The 24163-nt window shown below is 29.3% G+C and overlaps 1 protein-coding gene across 6 annotated transcripts in view; it reads left to right on the top strand.

The window, feature by feature from the left end:
* LOC143919269 (uncharacterized) overlaps positions 1-24163 on the top strand; it is a 494191-nt gene that overhangs the window by 211380 nt on the left and 258648 nt on the right. The window contains exons 5-7 of one of the 6 annotated variants that reach the window (XM_077441489.1): positions 972-1195; positions 1297-1568; positions 1722-2495. The exons of 2 other annotated variants lie outside the window; for them this stretch is intronic. In XM_077441489.1, coding sequence (XP_077297615.1) covers positions 972-1195; positions 1297-1568; positions 1722-1755 — 530 coding nt within the window. In that variant the 3' untranslated portion in view covers positions 1756-2495. Of the gene's footprint in view, positions 1-971; positions 1196-1296; positions 1569-1721; positions 2496-2843; positions 3081-3165; positions 3845-15492; positions 15829-16986; positions 17607-24163 lie in introns of those variants that run through there. 3 more of the 6 variants (XM_077441493.1, XM_077441498.1, XM_077441497.1) reach the window with 3 other exon arrangements.

The raw sequence follows: 24163 nt of genomic DNA, 5'->3' as shown, positions 1-24163 counted from the left end.
ACCGAAAACATACGATCACTTATAAAATTTGGATTGTATTCGTTTAACAAAGTTGACTAACGATGCCAATTATGTTCATTTACTTCAGTCTCTTTTTCAGAGTTATAATTGTATATAATTTTTCTTGCACCTATATTTTTCTGTATAACAATATTAAATTCAACTATAAATCATAGTATGTACATACATAAATATTTAACATAGTATTTATTGATGTTATCACCGTCACACGGTCCATCGAGACTTTCTTTTAATGGATTTATTTTTCTAATTTTAGTACAATTTTTCAGCTTCTTTCGTTAGATCGGGTCCAGACTCAATTCTCCTGCTTTATAAAAATTACGCTTTCACCAAAAGCAGTTACACCAGAAATGGTCGTCAAAGATGGTCATGCTCCAACAGGCCGAGAAGTGGATGCAAAGCTGTTGTCTTCACTGTTAATGAAACTGTAGTTCGGGTCAAAGATGACCACTGCCACGACCCCCCACCTTATCATAGATTTTACAATGGACGCTACTTTAAAATGATCTAGTTATCTATCACGCCAGTTCCGTGATAGAGGATATTAATTTAAAATAGTACATACATATACTCTGTATTTCACGAAATATAATCTCGTCCAAGTTGCAGATTATCTTATTAAATAGGCTTTATTTAACTGTGTGTAAGTATATAAATGTGTAAATTTTATTTACAAAATATTAATATATCATTATATATATGTACACATATATATATATATATATATATATATATATATATATATATATATATATATATATATATATATATATATATATATATATATGTACATACATGTAACTTAAATTTTGTTAATAATAAATTTTGTTAAAATTTGAAATTTTTATAATTCATGATACTTGTCATTGATTAAAAACATTGTGGATTTTATGCTATTTTAACTAGTCAACTATTTAAATATATTTTCTAATATTTTTTTTATATTTCAGATAGCAATCATTCTTGGTTGTATTTAGACATTGCCGAAGAAGAAATAGATGATGAACAACCGTGTGGTAGTGCTACAAATTACCAAGATCTAAGAGGAAGACGTTTGCCCACAAAGTCCATCGTTGTTCTCAAACGTTGGTTAGTTGAAAATCGGTATCGAGCATATCCCTCTATTAGTGAAAAAAAAACTATGTCTCAAGAATCCGGCCTCACTAGAAAACAGGTTTGATTTTATTCATCAAAACTTGATTTCAATACATTTGTTTTATTCTTGATTAAAATACATTTTTTATACTTTATTAAAATACATTTGTTTTATATTAGATAAGCAACTGGTTTATAAATGCTCGACGTCGAATCTTACCAGAAATTATGCGTCGTGAAAGTAATTATACGAAAGATTTTGTGTACCAACGTAAAAGAAAGATTACAAATAATCAAAATTCTTGTGGATTGAAAATAGTAGACGTACAGGGTGCTAATGAATTCAGTAATAATGATAAAACACAAATTGTACAACCTGAAAATACAGTTTTGAGTACTAATGCAAACGCACTCCAACAAAAAGATGAAAAAGAAGTACCCATAATATCTGCGTATGTATAAATATATATATAATATTTTATTTGAATATGAAATATAAATTATTTTATATTTCAATAAAATTTGATAAATATTTTTATACAGTTAAATTTTTAAAAACTTTTCGATTCATGACTTGCTTGTATAATTTTATTTTATGATTTCAGATATGTAACTGAACTAGAGGAATGTTCGAATTAATCTACTAACTAGTTATATTGATATTTTGTTGATAGTGAGCAATAAAAAAATATTACAAATTCGAAAGAGAATGCAAACTGTTTTATGTTGAATAAATTTTTATTTTTTTCACTATTGTCACGATTTTTTGAGTTATGATTTCACAATTTTACATATTTCTTAATTGGTTTGTATAATTTTGAAAGATAAGATAAAGATGTTGTTTTTGATCAAAACTAGATTTACACACTTCACACAATGTGATTTATAATGATATATTTAGGATTTTGCTACTCATATTGAATATAAGTATGTACCTTAAATATTGCATATATACATTTTATTATATGTGCTTTAATTAAGTTTTTTGTCATATTGAAATAAATTAATCTATGAAATAACTGCATATACATACATATGTATGTACATATATAGTGCTTTTAGTATGGTAACAAATTTAATCCTTCCTATCTACTGTATTATTTAAATAAAAAGTAGTAGTGCTTATTATATGAAGTTTCATTTATACGACTATATATTTGAGTTTGTATTGTTACATTTAATTACGTATACATATGTACATGTATATGAGAAAAAATTTACTCGATAAATATATACCGATATATGGATAAATAAATTAACAGTATACATATATGTTATTATGAGATATTATTAATAATTTGTAATATGTATAGATAATATAAGGATTATGTGTAACGATTGCTTGTCTTGATTTTATTAAATTACAATAAAAACGTGCTAAAATGAACAAGTCTATTTATTCTATTACTTTTTTCTTAACTACATATAAATATATGCATATGTACATTTGTAAAAACAATAAAATCATGATTTACTAATATATGGTTTACTAGAAAATTAATCTGGTACAATCCAATTATACATATTTAGAAAAGAGAAAAAAAATTATAAATAATATTCCGAAATCATCCAAATAAGTTAAATAACACAACTAAATTTATATATTTTATTTTTCTTAGTGTAATATTTATGTTTCTTATACATTTTACATACCATAATTTGCTTCCTTTCGATTTTTTTTTTTTTAATAAAAATTTTCTAAATAAATTATTTCATTCTTTTTTCAGCCGTGTATATTTTATCAAGTCGTGGAAGACCGCAAATTTTCCACAATAACTATTATTATAGTTTACGTCATCCTTCTGGAAAATTCAATTTTATTTCATGGAATTGCTTAAGTAGATATTCACGTAATTGCAAAGCTGTCATATATACTAGAAATGGTCGGATAATAAATCTAGCTGGAAGTCATAGCCACGATGCTCCATCTCGTAAACCACTAAATCATCAAATAACGGAAAAAGGTATCGTTTTTAAATTTGAATTATCCATAATTAAGACCTAAGAATATTCGCATGTACACAAATTGGAATATATTCTATATTTTAGTTTCTTATACGCAAACATCTATAGGAAGAACTCAAATAGTATACAAAGGGTTTCGGTATAATCAAGACGATAATTATGAATCAAGGGGATCGTGTAGCACAAGTGATTGGACAAAATGTCCTGCAACTATTGAAATCATCGATAATGTTCTTGGTTACGTTATTGGTAACCATAATCACGAAGCGTTTGAGACTTTTCAAGAAAATATGTATTAAAAATACAGTATATAATGTGTAATGTACATATAATTAAATCTTAACGAACGAAACGACATAACTGTGTCACTTTTTAAAATCATTATTTCATATAATTGTTATTTGAAAAAAATACAGTTATTGTTCATATGTACATACGTGTATGTACATATTTCTTCTTTCTTCTTATATTCTATTTTATAACCTTTTCCAAATATTTGAATACTATAGTTTAATTATGCAATGTTCTACATATTTTGTCATGCCTTTATTCTTTACTTTTTAATTTGTTTTCCTTATATTTATCTTTTTCATTTTTGTAAAAATCTATTATTGGACTCGGATGTTACATATATTATTTATTAACTATTTGTTTTTTTATACATATCTATGTACATCCTGTCTGTTGATTTTTCAATTAATAAAATAAAATAAAATATTTACATTGTACACAAAACAATAATGATAATAAATTTTTATTCGAGAATATATATAATTCTTATTAGAATAATTTTATGAAAACTTTTACGACTTTCAAGATTTTATTTGTTAAATGTCTAGTATTTTTATTTAAAAACCTTTTGGGCCCTTACATCTAAATGGCCCGCATGCACCGCATGCCCATGCGGCATAGTAGTTATGCGCCTGACATGATCCTTGAACCCTCACACATATATACCAGGAAGGCCTAACAAGTAACAAGTAAACCCCAAAGCGCTTTCTTGGCCAATTACAACTCGCTGAATTTCGAGATACTGAAAAATGTAATGTAATAAAATTTATGTACAAGTTTAAATCTATGGATTATTGCATACATTTTATTGTAAATAAATAATATTCAAATAGTGGTGACATAGTGTAGGATGGTTTTTAGTCAATTTGATGGAGGAACCGTTTCAACAATGAAATCAGATTGATTGACAAATTCTGATAGGAAACAATCGATAGGAGTCACAAATACCCAAGTCTTCCAGAAGCATTAAAGATTATTTTATATCAATACTTACATACACTATCAGTATTATTCAAATTACACAGTTTTTTATATGTACGATTTTATGGATATTTTGAAATTCGATATATGTTTACTATAAAAATAAAGAATTTTACAACACCATTCTTTATTAAGGATATTATATATTTTTTGTTGTTGAATTAAAGCTCCACCACACCTTATATACTCATATATGTAAGTTTATAATTTTTTTCAGCTTGTTACATGCATAATAGACAAGGTTCCGTCATGCTTATGTACAATGGATATACGTACACTAGGGTTGGTGCTGTAAAGGCTGATGGTAGATTCAGTTGGAGATGTTCTTCACATCGGCATAGAGGCTGTAGAGCTGAGGCTCATGTTCTGAATGAAGAAATAAAGTTAATTAAAGGAGTCCACACTCACGAACCACGAAAATTCTTTCAAATATGACTAATTCTTTTTATTACTGGCCGTTGAGAAATTCTTCATAGTTGTATTATATTTATGGAACTAAAACTATTTTAAAAACAAACAAACAAATTTTCGTTGAAAATTGCCACAGTCGTAAACCATCTTTAAGACTTTTTGAAAGAGTGAACCCGAGCCGAAGGTAAATTTAGATATAAAATAAACTTATATAGAAGATAAACTTTCCAACTCAATTTACTAGTCGAATGACGTTTTCGCGAAAGCCTAACATCTCCATCTTACTTATAGTTGAACTGTGTTTTCAGTTGTATATTTTGATCAGTTGAAATGTAATTCGCCATATGAATCAACTTACATGGATTAGACGGAATATATTACAACTGAAAATACACTTCAACTATAACGGTAGTCGGTACCAGGTTAGATGAATATATTCCAACTAGTCAAAATATATTACAACTAGAAGATACTCTTCAACTGTAACACTTACAGTTTATAAAATTATAGAATGTATTTTAATATTTATATTTATACGTATATAATTGAATAAAACTTTTAAATTATGATTATTTTTAAATAAATAAAAACATTTGTTTTATTGTATGAAAAATAAAATATGACATACTCATTCATATCTTTTGAAATTAAATTTGAATTAATGAGAATTAAAAATTTCTCTGATACTTACCTAATGTTTTCAGTTGCAGTTTTTGGAACTAATACATCCGGAAAAAGAATTCTGATTTATAATCATTACTCGTATTCGTTACGATCGCATCTTGCAAATAATGTTTCTAGATGGGCCTGTTCTTCCCAATTCCGTAAACATTGCAAATCAAAAATCTACATAAATGATGGAATTATAATTTTTGCACCAGAATATTTAAATCATAATCATTCCCCTCCATGTCTTTCAGGTGTTGTGTTTGATTAAAATTTTCTAAATTCATGTTCATTCATATGAACTTTAAAAAATATAATGTTTGTGACGGAACGTCGACCAGTACGTATAGTTCAAAAAAATAAATTTGAGAATGCCAGGATGTATTATTAATTATTATTATATATCGATTTCGAATTCCTTTTTCAATTCCAGTTCCGGATTCTTTTGTCAGTTCCGGATCCGAATTCTTTTTTCAGTTCCAGTTTCAGTTCCGGTTCTCGATTTTTACTTCAATTCAGGATCCGGATTCCTGTTTCAGTTCCGGATCCCGATTCTTTTGTCAGTTCCGGATCTGGATTCTTTTTTCAGTTCCAGTTCCGGACTCCTGTTTCAGTTCCGATTCCCGATTCCAGATTTCTGTTTCGGTTCCGATTCCGATTAATTATTACTAGACGCATTGTAACTTTATTTTAAATCACCATGTATCAATTTGTTTTCGAAACCACCCGTTGAAATTTCAACGGGCACTTTACTAGTATTGTACAATAATTTTTTTCCGCAATAATTTAATAATAATTTTCCGCAAGTTAGCTTCCTCAGAGTTAATTCCTAATTAGTTTCCTCAGAGCCTAGAGGAAACATTGATAGTAAACAATATATATATATATATATATATATATATATATATATATATATATATATATATATATATATATATATATATATATTGTTTTTTTTCTTTAGATATTATATTGTACGTTTTGTTCGCAGTGGTTTAACTGTGACGTACATATGTATGTCGAATCAAAACGACTATTATAGTACGGCAAACGTTATCTTACACAGATACACACAGCAACACACACAAACACAGATGCACACACAGAATAGCGATACTATAATAAATTGAGCTAAAATGCATTACTTTTTGTAGGTCAATATTTCACATCCAAATATGGCAATACACAATTATTATATAAAGGATTCACCTATACAAAAAAATTCACAGCTAAGACTGGAAAATGCAGATGGATTTGCAGCTTTGGACACTGTAATTCAATTATATATACGTTCAATGATAACATTATTAAGGAAATGGTTCGTCACGAACACGAAACACCGAAATTTTTCATAACACCCTCTGGAAAATACATCAAATTAAAGTGAATTATGTGTAAATTAGAGACTAATTGTAAAATACAATACTTTGTAATATTATTGTGTACTAGAAATGATTTTAATAAATAAATAATATCATTATTTAAAAAAAAAATTGTGAATGTTAATTAAATGTGAATGTAAGCTAATCCATTCACTTTTGCTTTATATTACTATACACATACATATGTGCATACATTGTACATTGTATATACATATTTGCTTTTGATTTTATTCAACAGTTTTCATTCTTAGAATGATGTTTGTGCTAATTTTAATGTTCCAATGGTGTTATTTTTTCAGCTATTTATTTCAGGTCGAGATATGGTAACAGAACGCTCATGTATCGTCAGTACACATATACTTCACAAGAAACGACCGTGAAAGGAAGATTGCGTTGGAGATGTTCCAGTCACTTTTCAAAACATTGCAAAGCAATCATATTTACTGAAAATGACCAGATATCGAATAAACGACTTAAACTTGAACACAGTCACGATCCGCCCGCATATCATATTTCTGCAAATGGAAACTACATCAAGTTATAGGATGGAAATGTAGTTTTGGCCTTAAATATTATAATCTTATTTAAAAAATAAGCATTTTTATATACATATGTAAATATATTAAGAGTTATATGTAATTATATTAAGGGCATCGTCGTTTGATTAAACTATTATGTAAAGAGGAACTTTTAAAATGCCATCAAATAAATAATTATCAAATTTACATTTCGAACTGTGGTTTCTATTCCTTAAATGAACCCCACAAAATTATTTTTTAAAAATTCATGCGATTGTTATTAATTATTAATACATATCTCATATTATTTTAGCTTATTACGTCAAATCGCAATATGGTCGACCAATGTTGATGTACGAAAACTTCACTTTCACGAAAGTGTACACGAGCAAAAATAAAACCGTTAAATGGTTATGCAATAGACATAATTTAGGCTGTAAAGCCGTAGTGTATACGAAAAATGATCTTGTAACTAGCGTTATGACAGACCATGACCATCTACCACCTCAGTACAAGATTTTACCCTCCGGCGAATTTGTAAAATTGTCTGGATGTCGTAAAAAAAATGAATAAATATTTTTTTTATAATTTATCGAATTATTATATATTATATAATGTTAAATATTTTATAATAATGTTAAATGTTAGTACAAGTATTTTTATGAAATAAACGGTTTGAAGTATGAATGTTTTCTTTCGATGAAGCTTTATACCTTGTACAGGTCATATTAATAATCAGTTATTTAATTTATTTATTTGTCTAAGGATAGAAAAAATGGTCATAAATGAAGTGCAGGCTTTGTCTATAGAAGGTCTTACTATAGTTTATTTTTTAAATTTTGTATGAACATGTTTTTATCAGTGTTTGTTTTTCCAACACCTCTCTTAGTTTCTAACAATTCCTATCTCCAACCGATCTTTACTGTTCAAACTTGTATACCAGTGTATAAATTTTTTCCGCTGTTGGGGTGGTCCTAATCTCTTGAATACCTTTTGCCTACTGACGATAGAAGTTTTATTGTATATATCTGCAAAATCAAAAACAAAAAAGGAAAACAAATAAAAAATAATACATTTTTCATTAGGTAGTAAAGGGACTTTTGTTACATCCTCCACACATGAATTATAAAATTTTGTATAGGTAATACCCATTTATGTTTATGAGTATGATTATTATTAAATTTAGATTAATTGAAAAACAATGTGTTTTTATTTTCAGCCGAGTATGCAATTTCAAGAAAAGGTCGAAAAATTCTCAAAGTTGGAAAATATGCATTTTATTCCAGTATAACAAATGTAGAAGGTAAATTGCGTTGGGCATGTTCAATCCGCAATACCAACAATTGTACAGCTTGCATTTACACCATGAATGACATCATTGTTAAGTGTAAGAATGAACACAATCATTAACTTTTATTTATCTTACTTTTTATTTGCATTATGTTCAAATTAGAAAATAAAATAATACGTAGGTATGTACATACATATATATGTAGTCGCGTGTCATATGTATTTGTAATTGCTAACTTATGTAGTATTGACTTCATAGATCGTATACGATTCTTATTTTATTTTTATTTTCATTTTTTATTTATAATATATAATTCCTTTATGTTCTAAATTTAGTTTTATTTCCATCTCTCGCCGATTCCCAATTGTTATTCAAGTTATATGTCAAATGTTATAGCATAGTTTATTGTATATATTTTTTGTTAAAGTAAATAAAAATAATTTGAAGCCCTTCGAAATCCACTGCTATGTGAAATTATTTCCATACCTCCCCATATATTGAAATATTATATAGATTTCAAAACTATGTTCCATTTTTCAATTGAATCTTTCGTTTTATTTCCTCCATTTTACAATAAGTCATACACACCACATGTACATATATGTACATTAAACACATTCATATGTATGTAGACATAAATAACTATTTTATTTGACATATAAATTTTATTGAAACTATTTTATTACTCACACATAGTGGAGTTATATATTATCTAGTTCATTAAAATCTCGTTTGTTCATTATAATATTATCATCCACTTTGAACTCTTTGTCATCCTCAAGCACTATTTTAAACAGCATCTGTGAAATCGTGTGTTTTTACCAAACCCTTGTTTCCTCTTCGAATTTGACAATCTTATACAAGTTATATATTATATATAAAACCGAAACGGTGTATGTAATTCGTTTCTGATTGGCTGTCTTCAAAGTCGTTTATGATTGTCTGAATTGGTCAAAGAAGTTTGTGATTGGTCGGTCAGTAAATAATTTATTTTTCAATTCAAATAAAGCCGGGTAGTACCACTAGTGTCTAATAAATAGTAACTATAAGTAAGTTTGTAAAACGTTTTGACATTTTATTTATATCAAACATTTTTATGAACTGTCACTGCATATGTACATACGATAAACGGATTATTGTGCAAATTGCGATCGTTGCCACAAAAATCGCAAATACGGAATATCTTGACACTCGAATTCTCGATAGAACAATTTTTCGCGTCTGAAGCTTTCGATTGATTGAATTTTTGGGTGCCAGATGTTTAGCGACGAAATCGCTTTTTGCGGAATCACCAAACCGTACATATGTACGTATGTACACATGTATGTATGTAAATATATTGTACTAAATTAATCGATGATAATAAGATGAATATTTCAGTTGCTGTCGATAATTCATCACTGATCATCGAACGTTTCTATTCAGGAAATGTATCAACAGACCATTGTTTAGAATATTTACCACCCACATCCACGAGATTGAAAGGACAGAAACAATGTCGTTTTTGCAGAAAGCTCAAAAATTTGAGAAAAATGGTATCCACATATTGCAAAAAATGTGATATAGGATTGTGTTATGGCAAATGTTTTAAAGATTTCCATGAAATGTTTTCAATTTTTTAAGTCTATTTTGAAATGGTTTATGAATATGAATAATTTTTTTTGTTTACAATTGGTATATTTATGCAAATAAATAGTCTGAAAACTGAAATGTTTGTATTCATAAAAGTTGTATTGCGTATAAAATACGATTGACATCTACATACATATATTGTCATGGCATATATGCATGTACATATACTCAGATTAATAGTTAGCTTGTCACATTTTAATTGCAATCAATCCTAATAAGATTATTTTTCATAGCGATTTACAGATCATTTGTCTGAAAGAAACATACGTATTTGAGGGCAATCCCTCTTGTGTCGTTTTTGGTCACATTCGAGACTAATTAAATAATTTTGAAAGGGTAAACATTTAAACATTCGAGACTAATTATTTTTTATTACAAATATGTATGTGCTAAACATTTAAATATATCGATTAAAATGATATATATATATATATATATATATATATATATATATATATATATATATATATATATATATATATATATATATATGGCGCGGGGGGCGAAGCCCTAGACGGCATTTAATCATGGGGGTGCGGAGGGGCGAAGCCCTAAAAGGCATTAACTAAGGGGGGCGAAGCCCGAAACGGCAATTAATCTTGGGGGCGCGGGGGGCGAAGCCCTAAAAGGCATTAACTAAGGGGGGCGAAGCCCTAGACGGCTTTGAATCATGGGGGCGCGGAGGGGCGAAGCCCTAAAAGGCAACTGATCATGGGGGCGAAGCCCTAAACGGCAATTGCTCATGGGGCGTGGAGGGGCGAAGCCCTAGAAGGCAAAGGCTCAGGGGGGTGCCGAGGGCGAAGCCCTAGAAGGCAAAAAAAAAAATTTGATTTTTTTAAAAAAAAAATTTGATTTTTTTTTTATTTTTTTTTTGATTTTTTTTTTATTTTTTTTTTATTTTTTTTTTAATTTTTTTTTTAAATTTTAAATTTTTTTTTTTTTTTTAATTAAATTAGCTTAGTCATGTTTAAGCGGTTTATATTATAAACACTGAGCGAAGCCGGGTAATACAGCTAGTATATATATATAATATATATAAAAACGGACTGTCGCTAAATATATTTGTATATTTGTATATTTGTATGTCTATTTGTATATTTGTATGTATATTTGTATGTATATTTGTATATATGTGACGGACGATCAACCATCAACCAGTATGGGGAACAAAAATTTTTTTTTTTTCATTTTTTTCATTTTTTTCATGTTTTTCATATTTTTCATATTTTTCATATTTTCAGTTTTTTCATATTTTTCAGTTTTTTTCAGGTTTTTTCAGTTTTTTTAATTTTTTTCATAATTTTCGTTTTTTTCATTTTTTCAGTTTTTTAATTTTTTTAATTTTTCCAGTTTTTTCATTTTTTTCATTTTTTTCATTTTTTCAGTTTTTTCATTTTTTTCATTTTTTCAGTTTTTTAATTTTTTTCATTTTTTCAGTTTTTTAATTTTTTTAATTTTTCCAGTTTTTTCATTTTTTTCATTTTTTTCATTTTTTCAGTTTTTTCATTTTTTTCATTTTTTCAGTTTTTTCATTTTTTTCATTTTTTTCATTTTTTCAGTTTTTTCATTTTTTTCATTTTTTCAGTTTTTTAATTTTTTTCATTTTTTCAGTTTTTTAATTTTTTTCATTTTTTCAGTTTTTTCATTTTTTTCATTTTTTTCATTTTTTCAGTTTTTTCATTTTTTTCATTTTTTTCATTTTTTCAGTTTTTTCATTTTTTTCATTGCCGGGGGCATCGAATAAAAATGCCGAAGGCATCGGGGCGCTGGGGGCGCCGGAGGCGTCGGCGGCGCTGGGGGCGAAGCCCCCGGGGTGCCGAAGGCATCGGGGGGGCTGGGGGCGACGGGATGCCGAAGGCATCGGGGACGCTGGGGGCGAAGCCCCCGGGGTGCCGAAGGCATCGGGGGGGCTGGGGGCGCCGGAGGCGTCGGCGGCGCTGGGGGCGAAGCCCCCGGGGTGCCGAAGGCATCGGGGGTGCTGGGGGCGCCGGAGGCGTCGGCGGCGCTGGGGGCGAAGCCCCCGGGGTGCCGAAGGCGTCGGGGGGGCTGGGGGCGCCGGAGGCGTCGGCGGCGCTGGGGGCGAAGCCCCCGGGGTGCCGAAGGCATCGGGGACGCTGGGGGCGAAGCCCCCGGGGTGCCGAAGGCATCGGGGGGGCTGGGGGCGAAGCCCCCGGGGTGCCGAAGGCATCGGGGGGGCTGGGGGCGAAGCCCCCGGGGTGCCGAAGGCATCGGGGGTGCTGGGGGCGCCGGAGGCGTCGGCGGCGCTGGGGGCGAAGCCCCCGGGGTGCCGAAGGCGTCGGGGGCGCCGGAGGCGTCGGCGGCGCTGGGGCCGAAGGCCCCGGAGCGACGGAGGCATCGGGGGCAAAGGCGGCAGGAGGTCGGCGATGCACAATTCGTAGTTCGTAATTCGTAATCACTTCGTAATTCGTTCATCAATTTCTTTCCGAAACCAGTCGATTCAATATCTTTAACTTTATTTTTATTCGAGTTTCAATTCCTTTTCGAAACCACCCGTTGAAATCAACGGGCCCAACACTAGTATATTATAATTGTTAATAGTTAACGCGAACAACCCATTAAATTACAGTATTTCTTTTATACCATCACCAACATTACATATGTACATTTAGAAGGGGTAGGAAACAATGTCTCATGTGTCGGATATGGAAGAGAGAGAAAAACCATTACTATTTGATGTAATGAATGCCAAATTGGACACTGTCCATGAAAATGTTTTATTGAATTTCATAATTGGATAATTCAATAAATAATACTATATATGTAGATTACCAACAATGTATACATTTTTTTCTTATATGTACATACATATGTAGTACAAATTTTACTATTAAAAATTTGTACTACATACATATGTTTTTTCTAAAATTAATGCTTATACATATATAAAATATAGGTACATGTGTTGAATTATTTGTTAAAAACGTACATTTACATATTATATTTGTATTATATATGTATATATATACATAATATTTTATATGTAAACATAAAATTTAATTTACTTTTTTCGAAGGCATCGGAATTCGGGTCAAGGTAAAGAAACATACATACATATGTATGTACAATATTTTCTTTAAAGGTTCAGCTTTTTTCTTAACTTTTACCAATGGCGGGAACTTCGGCTGATTTGTTTTAATCTTTTTTAATCAGAGAAATGTTATATTAATAGAAGTGGCTTTAGGCGTCATATTGTTGTCAAGTGACGATTGTCCACAGACAATCCTAAATAATTTTAGCATCAGTCGTATTTGATGCTTGGTGCTCGACGTGTGTCCGATAAAAACTTCTCTGTTTGTTTATGTTACTCGTAAGATGGGCAAGCATCGGTAAAAATTGCACAATGCATTCAAAAACACACGATAAACAACATGGGATACATTTTTATAAGTAAATTGATGTGATTGTATTCCGTGTGTTGTAGCGTATTTATAGAGACGTACCGCGTAATATTGACAACAATTATTCGTAAGGGCCCTTCTATTATTATTAAATTTCTCTGGTTTTAATCCTCTAATATGAATTGATTTATTTATTTTCAACTTTCAAATTTTGTTTCTAATAGACAATACATCGGCTATGTATGTAGGTTTAAACTTAATAAGACTGCTACTTCATTGCATTTCGACTTTTTGTTTCAGTTTTATGTATGTATGATAAAATCATTAATTTTAAATTTGTTATTCATTACACATAAATAATAATCGCTTACATTTGCGTGGTAAGTCGCCTAGGCCAGAGCATCATAACCTTTGGATATTCGCGGCACACATTGTTTACGACTCGTAGAGTTTGTCAGCTACGTACATGCATATGTACTTCATCGGCAGTCGCTGGTTATTCCGTATAGGGACAAAATACTAACTAACATCGGTTTTCTCCCTCACACGCGATCTCACTCGCACGCATTAGGCCGAAGTGCTGTTCGGAGACACATATTACCGCGGTGCACAGGTTATGATGCTCTGGCCTAGGCAACTAATAGAGTTCATATACACTGATAGAGTTAATATGTACATAATATACTAGTGGTTTTAGCCGTCTTCGCTTGAAATTTGTAATATAAACCGCTTAAACATGGCTAATCTAATAGTAAACATTTGATGAAATTTATTTGAATAGTTTTATTTTATTTAAATTTATTTGAATATTCGTTTGTTTTTTTATTAAATTGAACGTCACGGATTCTACGAACCAAACAAACATACATACAAAGTCTCTTTCGAAATTATATATTAGATGTACATACATAGTTCAATAGATATGTGTTCCTAAAGTATAAACACCTTTTAATATTTTTTAGGGTAGAAATAGGTGAGTACAGAAATGTTATCAAAATTAGTAAGCCAATTTCCAAGATAAAATTAACATGCATTTTCATATAAATGTATATGTTCATACAAGAATTGCCAAATGTATAATAGTAATAATAAATATATACATTTTTTCAGGTCAATATGTATTTAAGGAGTCTAAAAGAAATCCTGGTAAATACTTAATCTCACACGGAAAGTATTCTTATAACAAAACATCATCTTCAAAGAATGGAAAAATCCGATGGGCTTGCACTTTACAGAGCAAATTGAATTGTAAAGCTGTTGTTTATTCTATCGGAAATACAATCGTCGGGGTTCAAAATGCACACAACCACTAAATTAGTTGTCATTAAATAATTATTGTACATTCTACTTTGTACTTATTTATAGTATAAATATGTAATTAAGAAGATATACATACATACACACATATGTACATATGTAAAACTAATATATTTTTAAATAAAATTTTATTTAAAACCTTTCCTCTTGTAATTAAATTTTAACATACCTTATATGAAAAAATAAAATTCATTGTGTTTATTGAATCTTAAAAACACTCAGATCAATTAAATCAAAAATAAATTTAAGTTTATCGCATGACTAGAGAGAATCGTGAATTTTGGTCATTTTTACTGGACTTTTTCACGATATTAATTTCATAATAAGCTTAACGTTCCTATTTTGAATGCAAAATTTAAAATATTAATATATGTATTTGATGTCTGAAGTCAGTGTCGAAATCAATGTCGGAGTTGAAGTCTGATCTTTTACTACAAACTTTTAATACTTTAAGTTTTATAAATACTGAAATAAGTAATTGTTAATATTAAAAAGTAATAATACTTGATGCACTAATTCTCCATTGAATTCCATATTTAATGTGTAATATTTTAAAATTTCAGTTCAATATGTGAGTTCATCAGTCTACGGCAGAAAACTCGCTCTATATCGTAACTATAGATTTAGCATGAACAATTTTCTTGCTTCTGGCGAAATTAGATGGACGTGTACAAAATGGTCATCAACCAAATGCAGGTCAACCATTCACACAAAACTGGACCAGGTAGTTCGCACTAAAGGCGAACACAACCACAATCCGGCAGATTATGTACTTGGTCCTGTAAGACAACGACCAATATCGTATGATTGTCCATCATATGGGGAAAAAATTAATAAAATTGGTTACTAATGTAATGGAATAAATTTTTGAATTAAAAAATAAAGTACTCTTTTAAACGAAACTCTGTTTTATGTTTTTATTTCTTGTTGTGTTTCTTTTAATAAACTTAGTAAAACCTCGTTAATTGACCAATAATTTAAAATTTATATTAAAATAACTAGTACATATGCATGTATTATACTTATATATTTATACATTATAAATAAATATCTTATAATTTTATTTTGCTGCATTTCGATTTTCGTTGCATGATTGATGCAAAACAGAAACCGCAAAAGTGAAAACGAAAGAAGGAACTCCCTTTGACAAAAACAATTCCAATCGGCTATTTACAATACCAGGTGCATAAAATATAGCACAGTGGTAACTAACCTATTAGATTTGTGTTAGTTATTCAATTCTTAAGTAAAATATCTGAGAATTTGGGTTTTGGTTGCAAAAGTTGAAATATTCAATTTTTAGAATTTAACATTTTCAATGGGACTCGAAAATCATTTCCGTTTGTGAATTACGAAATTAGAGTAGAATTTTGTATGAAAATCACTATTAAGCGCCAAAACTTTGACATAAATTTCAATTTATATCGAAATTCGATTTAAGTAATAAGGTTCGATGTAATCAGGTTTTACTTGCATTATAATAAAATAAATATCAAAATTAATTAAATCAACCCATATTTCTTTCCGAACTTAGCTTGTAATGTACTTTTATTTGATTATATTTATTAGTTTTTTTTTTTCTAAACCTTTTTTGTTAGCTCATTGACAAGAAAACAATTTTTGTATAAATATGTACATTGAAAATTTTTATTTTTTAAAATTAAATATTTCTAATGGTTTAATTCATTCAAATGACAGTATTTTTTATTTATTAAATAAATACCTAGCAGCTTTATTTGTTTTTTCAGTGTTTTTCACTCCAACTGCTAAAGGAAGGTTATTATTCGTGAACGGCTACAGCTATTCTTATCAAAATCGAAACCAAAATCGCATCACATGGTGTTGTTCCCGTTACAAAAGAGGAAATTGCCGGGCTAAAGCTATTACTCTTGGCGATGCGTTATTAGAACTAAAAGGAAACCATGAACACACCGTCCCTAAAATTAATTATTTTAATTTCAGCGCATTACCAGTAAAAACAGCACATGTATTATACATAGTATATACCAATATATATATATATAAATCCTCGACTTACATTTTGTTTTTTATTACAGCTAGATTCATAATAAGGCACAATGGACGTGTGCTTCTTATGTATGGCAACAATTTCTTTGGTAAGCAGTCTAATTTAACTGACGGAAGAGAAAGATGGGTTTGCACCAGAGCATCGCGGTCTAGATGCAGGGCTAGCATACATATAAAAAATTCAACAATCATTACCATCAACAATTCTCACACCCATCCATCTGTGATCCAACCGAACTATTACCAATTTCTATTAGGATCCCACTCATCTAGCGGGGTACAATGCCGTCTGCCGCCCTCAAATTAAACCTTTTTTATTGTAAACGCAAAAAAAGTTGAAAAACATGTTTTATATATCGAGTGGAAATGATTAAAATGAAGAAATTTATAAGTTACCCTGGCATTGAAAAATTTTCTAAAATTGACATGGATTGCCATTTAGATGAAATTTGGAGGGTTTCAATGTTTGAAATGGCATTAAAAATATGGCATACGTGAATAGATACCGTTTTTTTTGTGGAATGCCAAAAATGGGATCTTGCTGTATAAAAGTTAATTATAATTTGTGTAGTAATTATGTATTTTTTTGTGACTTTGTATTCATTTTCATCAATAAATGTATCTAATTATAGCTTATGCTGTTTTAATTATTTTAAGCGTTTCTTCATTTATTTTTACATATTTAAACTTTTCCCTGAAGTTTTTCTTTAAAGCTAAAATAAAATCAAATTGAAGAATTAATTAAATTATGACATAAAGTTCGAAAATTTCTACTATTTATATTTTTGATAAATAAAAATAAAAATAGATATTGACAAATGACTGTTTTCAATTTTATATATTCTTTTTTGATTTGTATTGTATTTTCGTTAAATGTTATGTTTTAGTTTTTGTATAATAATGTGTGTTAGTATGTATAATACTACATTTAAAACTACATAAGTATTATTTGTAAGATAGCCACATGGTAAATATAATATATTATAATAAATTAATAAAAAACTGTTATTTATTTATTTATTTAGGTAAAAACAGTCATATACAATTATTTAATAAAACACATATAAACAAACAGACCTAAATTTCCATAAATTTTAACAATCTTATGAATAAATGGCAGTCAAAATTAAGTAATATACTTAATAACTATGAAATAATACAATATGTAATAATAATACACATGTAAACAAACAGACCTAAATTACCATAAACTTTAACAATCTTATTAATAAATGGCAGTCAAAATTAAATAATATACTTAATAACTATGAAATAATACAATATGTAATAATAATACAATGTTATGTAATAGTCTAGCTAGTCCAGTTGCCTTATTAGGCTAATGAATTTCAATTTACAAATAAATTTATTATATTTTCGGTTTGTTAATTTGGCAGAGACATACCTACATTGTACATACATACATATGTACATACGTACATGCATAGATATAAAATACATAGTACAAATGTATAATATTTTTTACTATTCTATTCCCAAATAAAAATATATTTGATAATGAACAGACGTATGTATCTAATTGTACGATCACACTGTCGGTTAAGAATTTAATTGACTTCGTTTTTTTCAGCTCAATTTATAAATTCTCGAACACCTGGAAGACAAATGCTTGTGTACAAGAATCACACATTTTCCAAGCAACGTGTTTCGAGATATGGTTTAAAAACTAGATGGATTTGCACTCGACATGGGAAAAGAAAATGCAGGGCAAGTTTATATACGATAGATAATGTTGTAATATTCGTGAAAAACGAGCACAACCACGAATAATCAACATATAAGAATAATATTATATAATATATTGTTTTCATTGAAAAATATAAACACGTGTTATTAAAATTTCAACAATATTTTTATTTTATACCTTTCTATACAATCATCACTTAGCTAAAGTGTAATTTGTCGATTAATCTATTCATGACAAAAACATAATATGAGTAGAAATGTCGCTCAAGATTGGCTTACACACCCAAACTTCATGGATACAATGTATCCAAATATGGACATGTGGGCGGAGACACCACCCACGTCGAAATTTGTGAATAAGATAAAAGAGCGATACATTTTTGTAGTTTTAAGATTCCGAAGATAAAAAATTTCAGTCACATAAACCAAACTGACATGATCCATACTCAGAATTTCGATGTTTCGCTACACCGGTACAAATGACGATAATTGATACAAATCTCAACGTGAGTGGGGTCCTCTTCTCGTGTCCTCATCTTCGCTTATGTTTCCATATATCCATCCACATACGACTTCTTTAACATATCTGATTCACATAATTGCAATTTTTCAGCTCGATATATAGATTCTCGAACACACGGAAAGCAGAATCTGGTTTATATGAATAATACTTATTGCAAACATCGTATTTCAAGCTGTGGTCAAAAAACGAGGTGGATTTGCACTCTGAATGGAAAAAGAAAATGTAGAGCTTATCTATATACAGTGAATGACAGTATAGTGGTTGTGAAAAACGAACACACTCATAAGTATGTACTTGATTATTTAATTCATATTCAAATTCTTTATACATGTAATAGAGAGTCAATATTTTTATTATTTTTAAACCAATGCTAAATACTAAATACTGAAAGTATTTGATAAATAATATCATCAAATATGTGTGTCGATTTATAAATACATTACATACATACATATTCCATAATTTTACCTATATAATACAAAATATTTATGAAAAACTGACTCTTTGAACAAGATTGTTATATTATGTCATTTTAACGATATTTTAAATAAAAGCTTAGATCTGAAGATGTATACAAAACATACTATACATATGTATAATATATAAATGACATTTAAGCTCAAGTTGTGATTTGATTGTTTTACATTTGTATATCTTTGCACAATTTTAATATTATATATTTTATCAATGTTCATATATATATTTATCTCTAATTTACACTTCTTAATTTTAGCCCGGTTTATAGAGGTTTTGAAGGATGATTGGTGCTTTTGTATAATTGAAGGAAAAACTTTCACCAAAAATCACATTTATAATTATACAGATAAGTATACATAGTATAACATACAATGGAAAACCATTATGAAGACCATGGTTGTGAACGTGATAAATATGTAAACTCGCTATTTAAAGTGTGCAATAATATACATATTTTATCTTATTTTTGATGATATTTGTAAAATAGTAATTTATTACACACATTTACATATTTGTATGTACATCGACATAATGACAGATAAAAGAAATAAAAATTATTATATTACTCGTTTGTTATAATATACACAGGATATAAAATTTAACACAAACTGAAACGCATTTTTATTTTCATTTATATGTACATAAAGTATTCATAACTAAAATTATATAGCTTAAAATGTTTACTTACTAAATGAAAAAATGTTTCGAGCATTGTGGAATTACATATATCCCACTGCGCTTCAATGATCAACAAATATGAACATACAAAATGAAAAATATAGGTTAAAACTGTGAAAGAATAAAAATTTAAATATCGCCCACAACGCACAAGTGCTGTTTTGCACCTATCTGACTAGAAACAGCATATTCTTATAATCCTTCCACACTTATCTATTCATAATGACGAGTACAAGCTATAATAGCTATCCGATGCACAAAACATAGTAATGAAAGGTTTTTCTAAGGATTAGTATTACAATATACATAAATAAAAAATTAAGTAAGGTAAAGAATCTCACGTAGGGAACGATAACAGGTATTTTCTATCTTCTCAATTATGAACGAGTATGTTACTTCATGTGGATTATAAACTCATTATACTTGAGCTTGTTTCTCGTTCATGTATATGAAAGGTATGTTGACCTTGCCATTTATCTTTGCTTATAATCAATTTCTGTAATTTTTTTTTTAGATACTGACCAATCTAAATTTTTACTTTTCAGCTCCGATATTCACCATCTCGAAGAAGGGCAATGTGTTGATTCAAATTGGATTGTATAAATTTTATAAACATGTTGTGTCATCTCACGGTCAAACACGATGGCAGTGTGTATTCAAAGGATGTAAAGCCTCGTTGCGCTCATTAAACTCCACCATAATATATGCGAATAATAATCATCAACACTAAATACGATTTATTTTTTCTTTTCGAGTATTTTACATTAAAATATGAAAAATTTACGAAAATGTTGAAAAACATTTATTATAACCCAGTTTTAGTTGATTTATAATTTATTTTGTATTATTTGATAACGAAATTATTTCTCGTGGAATCAATAAAACAATAGAGTACAAAATATACATATTTTTATTATTTTCATGCAAAACAATTTTTTTCAAAAATATTCTCACAGAACCCTATTAGATGTGATACAGCTGAAATGGTATGAACGGCCTGTATTGTGTCGCAGATATTGTGCTCAACCGCAATGATATTTGAAGCATATTTTGACTAATTGGAACTCAGAATGGATCACTGATCACGTTTTCATGATCTAGAAAAAATGTGTGAATGTGTCCATGTTTCTGTGTGAGTGTATGTATGTGTATTGTGTGTCAGTGCATTTTGGGGATATCTTGAACACCGTTCGTCCAATCGAACTGAAACTTAGTATCGGTTACTAAAATTTTTATCGATACAACGTCAATTTTTTCAAATTTCATCATTGTTTCGATGAATAATTACTAGACGATACAAACTATCACGACGGAATCAAAGTGATGTTTTTTTAATTTATTTATTGTGTTTTATTTAATCTTAGAAATCTACGGATGCGAACCGAAAATTTAAAGAATGTAGCCAAACTAGAGTATTTTTTGCGTGAAACATCGGGAGAGTTTGCAAAATGCAATTGAACGTTTTTGAAATATGAAAACATGCAATTGAACTTTTTTTCTTATACATTTGATTTCCTAGTGCTAGCACCGGGATCCCGGGATCGGAAATTCCCAGCACCGCAATTCCGGTGCTGAAGTAACCTTCCGGGAATGAAAGCACTACTACATATCTAATATATAATTTCGAAAGAGACTTTGTATGTACGTTTTCGAGTATGTAATTATGTAAAGTTTGGTTGGGAGTAGAGGTTTTGATCGAGAAATTTTGATACTCGTTTCTCGAGAATATTTTATTGTGAAATTTCAAGATTCTCATTTCTCGAGAATATTTTATTATGAAAATTCGAGATTTTCGTTTCTCGTGACATCGTTTATTAGAATCTCGAACATATCGAGAATATTTTAAATTTATCACTACGTCTTTTTGTTCAATAAACTGATGGATTTCCATATATAGTTAACTCGTAAATAATTTTTTGTGAAATGTTTAGTATGAATATACATACATATGTATGCCACATACATATGCATGAAGCATGAATATACATACATACATACATACGCATGAAGTTTTACTTAACAGGCAAATATGTTTGATTTATTATTTATGTATTTTTTCATACATACAAATCAATTTTTGGTCAGTATTTTAATATGCATAGATGGTTAGTATTTTTATTATTTGTCCAGTATGTCCAGTATTTTTATCTTTTGATTAGTTATCTTTTGGTCACGAAAACACGGGCAAAACTGGGTAGCAACACTAGGAATTTTATAAAATTCTTTTTTACATATGTATTGTTATTTTAAATATTTTAAATTACTATCGTATGTTTTTATTTCCTTTTTTTTATGCCTTTTATAATATTTTTTTTTTTATATAATTTTTTTTTTTTCTCTTCAATGTTCTATTGTATCTCTCTATATATTTTTTTCATCATGTCTTTAATAAATTTATAAACCCCTAATATAATTTGTGTCCTTTTGATTTTTGTATGTTGTGAATTTAATATGCTGAAAAAATCTATTCACTATATTAAATTATACTTGAGAATTCTCGAGAAACAAAAAAGAGATATTCGAATTCTTAAGATTCAAATATTCCGAGAAATCACAACCTCTAGTTGGGAGCATCGAAAACAAATCAAAGTTTCTATGACGACGATATCGATTCCGCTTTCAATTCGATTCCGTTTCCAAATTACTTTTTCAGTCCCGTTTCCGGATTCTTTTATCATTTCTGGATCAGGATGCCTTTTTCAATTCCGAATGGATCCTGATTACTGTTTCAGTTCCGGATCCGGATGCCATTTTCTATTCCGGATTACGATTACTGTTTCAGAACCGGGTCCTGCATACTGTTTCAGTTCCGAATCGCTATTACGTTTCAGTTCCGGATCCGGATGCCTTTTTCAATTCCGGATCGCGATTACTGTTTCAGTTCCGGATTCCAATTACTGTTTCATTTCATTATTCGATTCGTAATTCCTGTTTCAATTGCGATTCCCTTATATATAAAACAAAAACCATTTGTTTTGCGAGTATAAATTTGTTTCTCACAAATGTAAATTGGCTGTAAAAATTAACTTTTTTCAATTAAATAAATGTAATCAACAAACAAATGATTGTATACTATAAGAATAGCCATGTTTAAGTGGTTTATATTATAAATACCGAGCGAAGTCGGGTAAAATCACTAGTAAAAAATAAATAAAAATGAGTTACTTTTACTGCGACTATTTTTTAGTATAATTATTGCGATTTAATAAATTTGAACCTTTTTTACACACAAAATATTATAAATATTATTAAATACGACTCCGACTCCAACTTGAACCATATTAGCAAGATCGACTTATCTTGCCAATGTATAAAATTGTTAGTAATAAAAATAATAGCGATTTTCAAAATATAAAAAATGAAAGGAAATAATCACTTAAAATTGACATATAACCCAATCTATTGAATTATTGGTAATTAAATAGGTATAAATAAAAAGTAAGTATATTAATAGCATATATTTAAGTATGTTTGAACTTCATACACAAATAAATCAATGAGAATAAAAAGAAACATGAGACGGATAAAACAATCAGCTTTGGTCACAACACATCAAAATACGCGCAATTCAACGATTGTAATTAAAATTCGTGATATTTACAAAGACGTTTCGACTCCATAGCCCTAGTATATATGCACATACATTGGTTAAATGTATTCATCGCATAATTCAAGAGTTAAATTAGGATTTGCCATGGCAATAGTCAAATATAAAGAACGTCAATTATGGCATTATGATATTTTATAATTTCATAAATTTTTTTTAAATATTTTGTGGATTAAAAGAAAAATTATCTATCAATGATTCAAAGAACTCGAAG

The sequence above is a fragment of the Arctopsyche grandis genome, chromosome 11 (genome assembly GCF_051622035.1).
Source record: "Arctopsyche grandis isolate Sample6627 chromosome 11, ASM5162203v2, whole genome shotgun sequence".
NCBI classification, from domain to species: Eukaryota; Metazoa; Arthropoda; class Insecta; order Trichoptera; family Hydropsychidae; genus Arctopsyche; species Arctopsyche grandis.
This window is presented reverse-complemented; position numbering and strand designations above follow the sequence as displayed.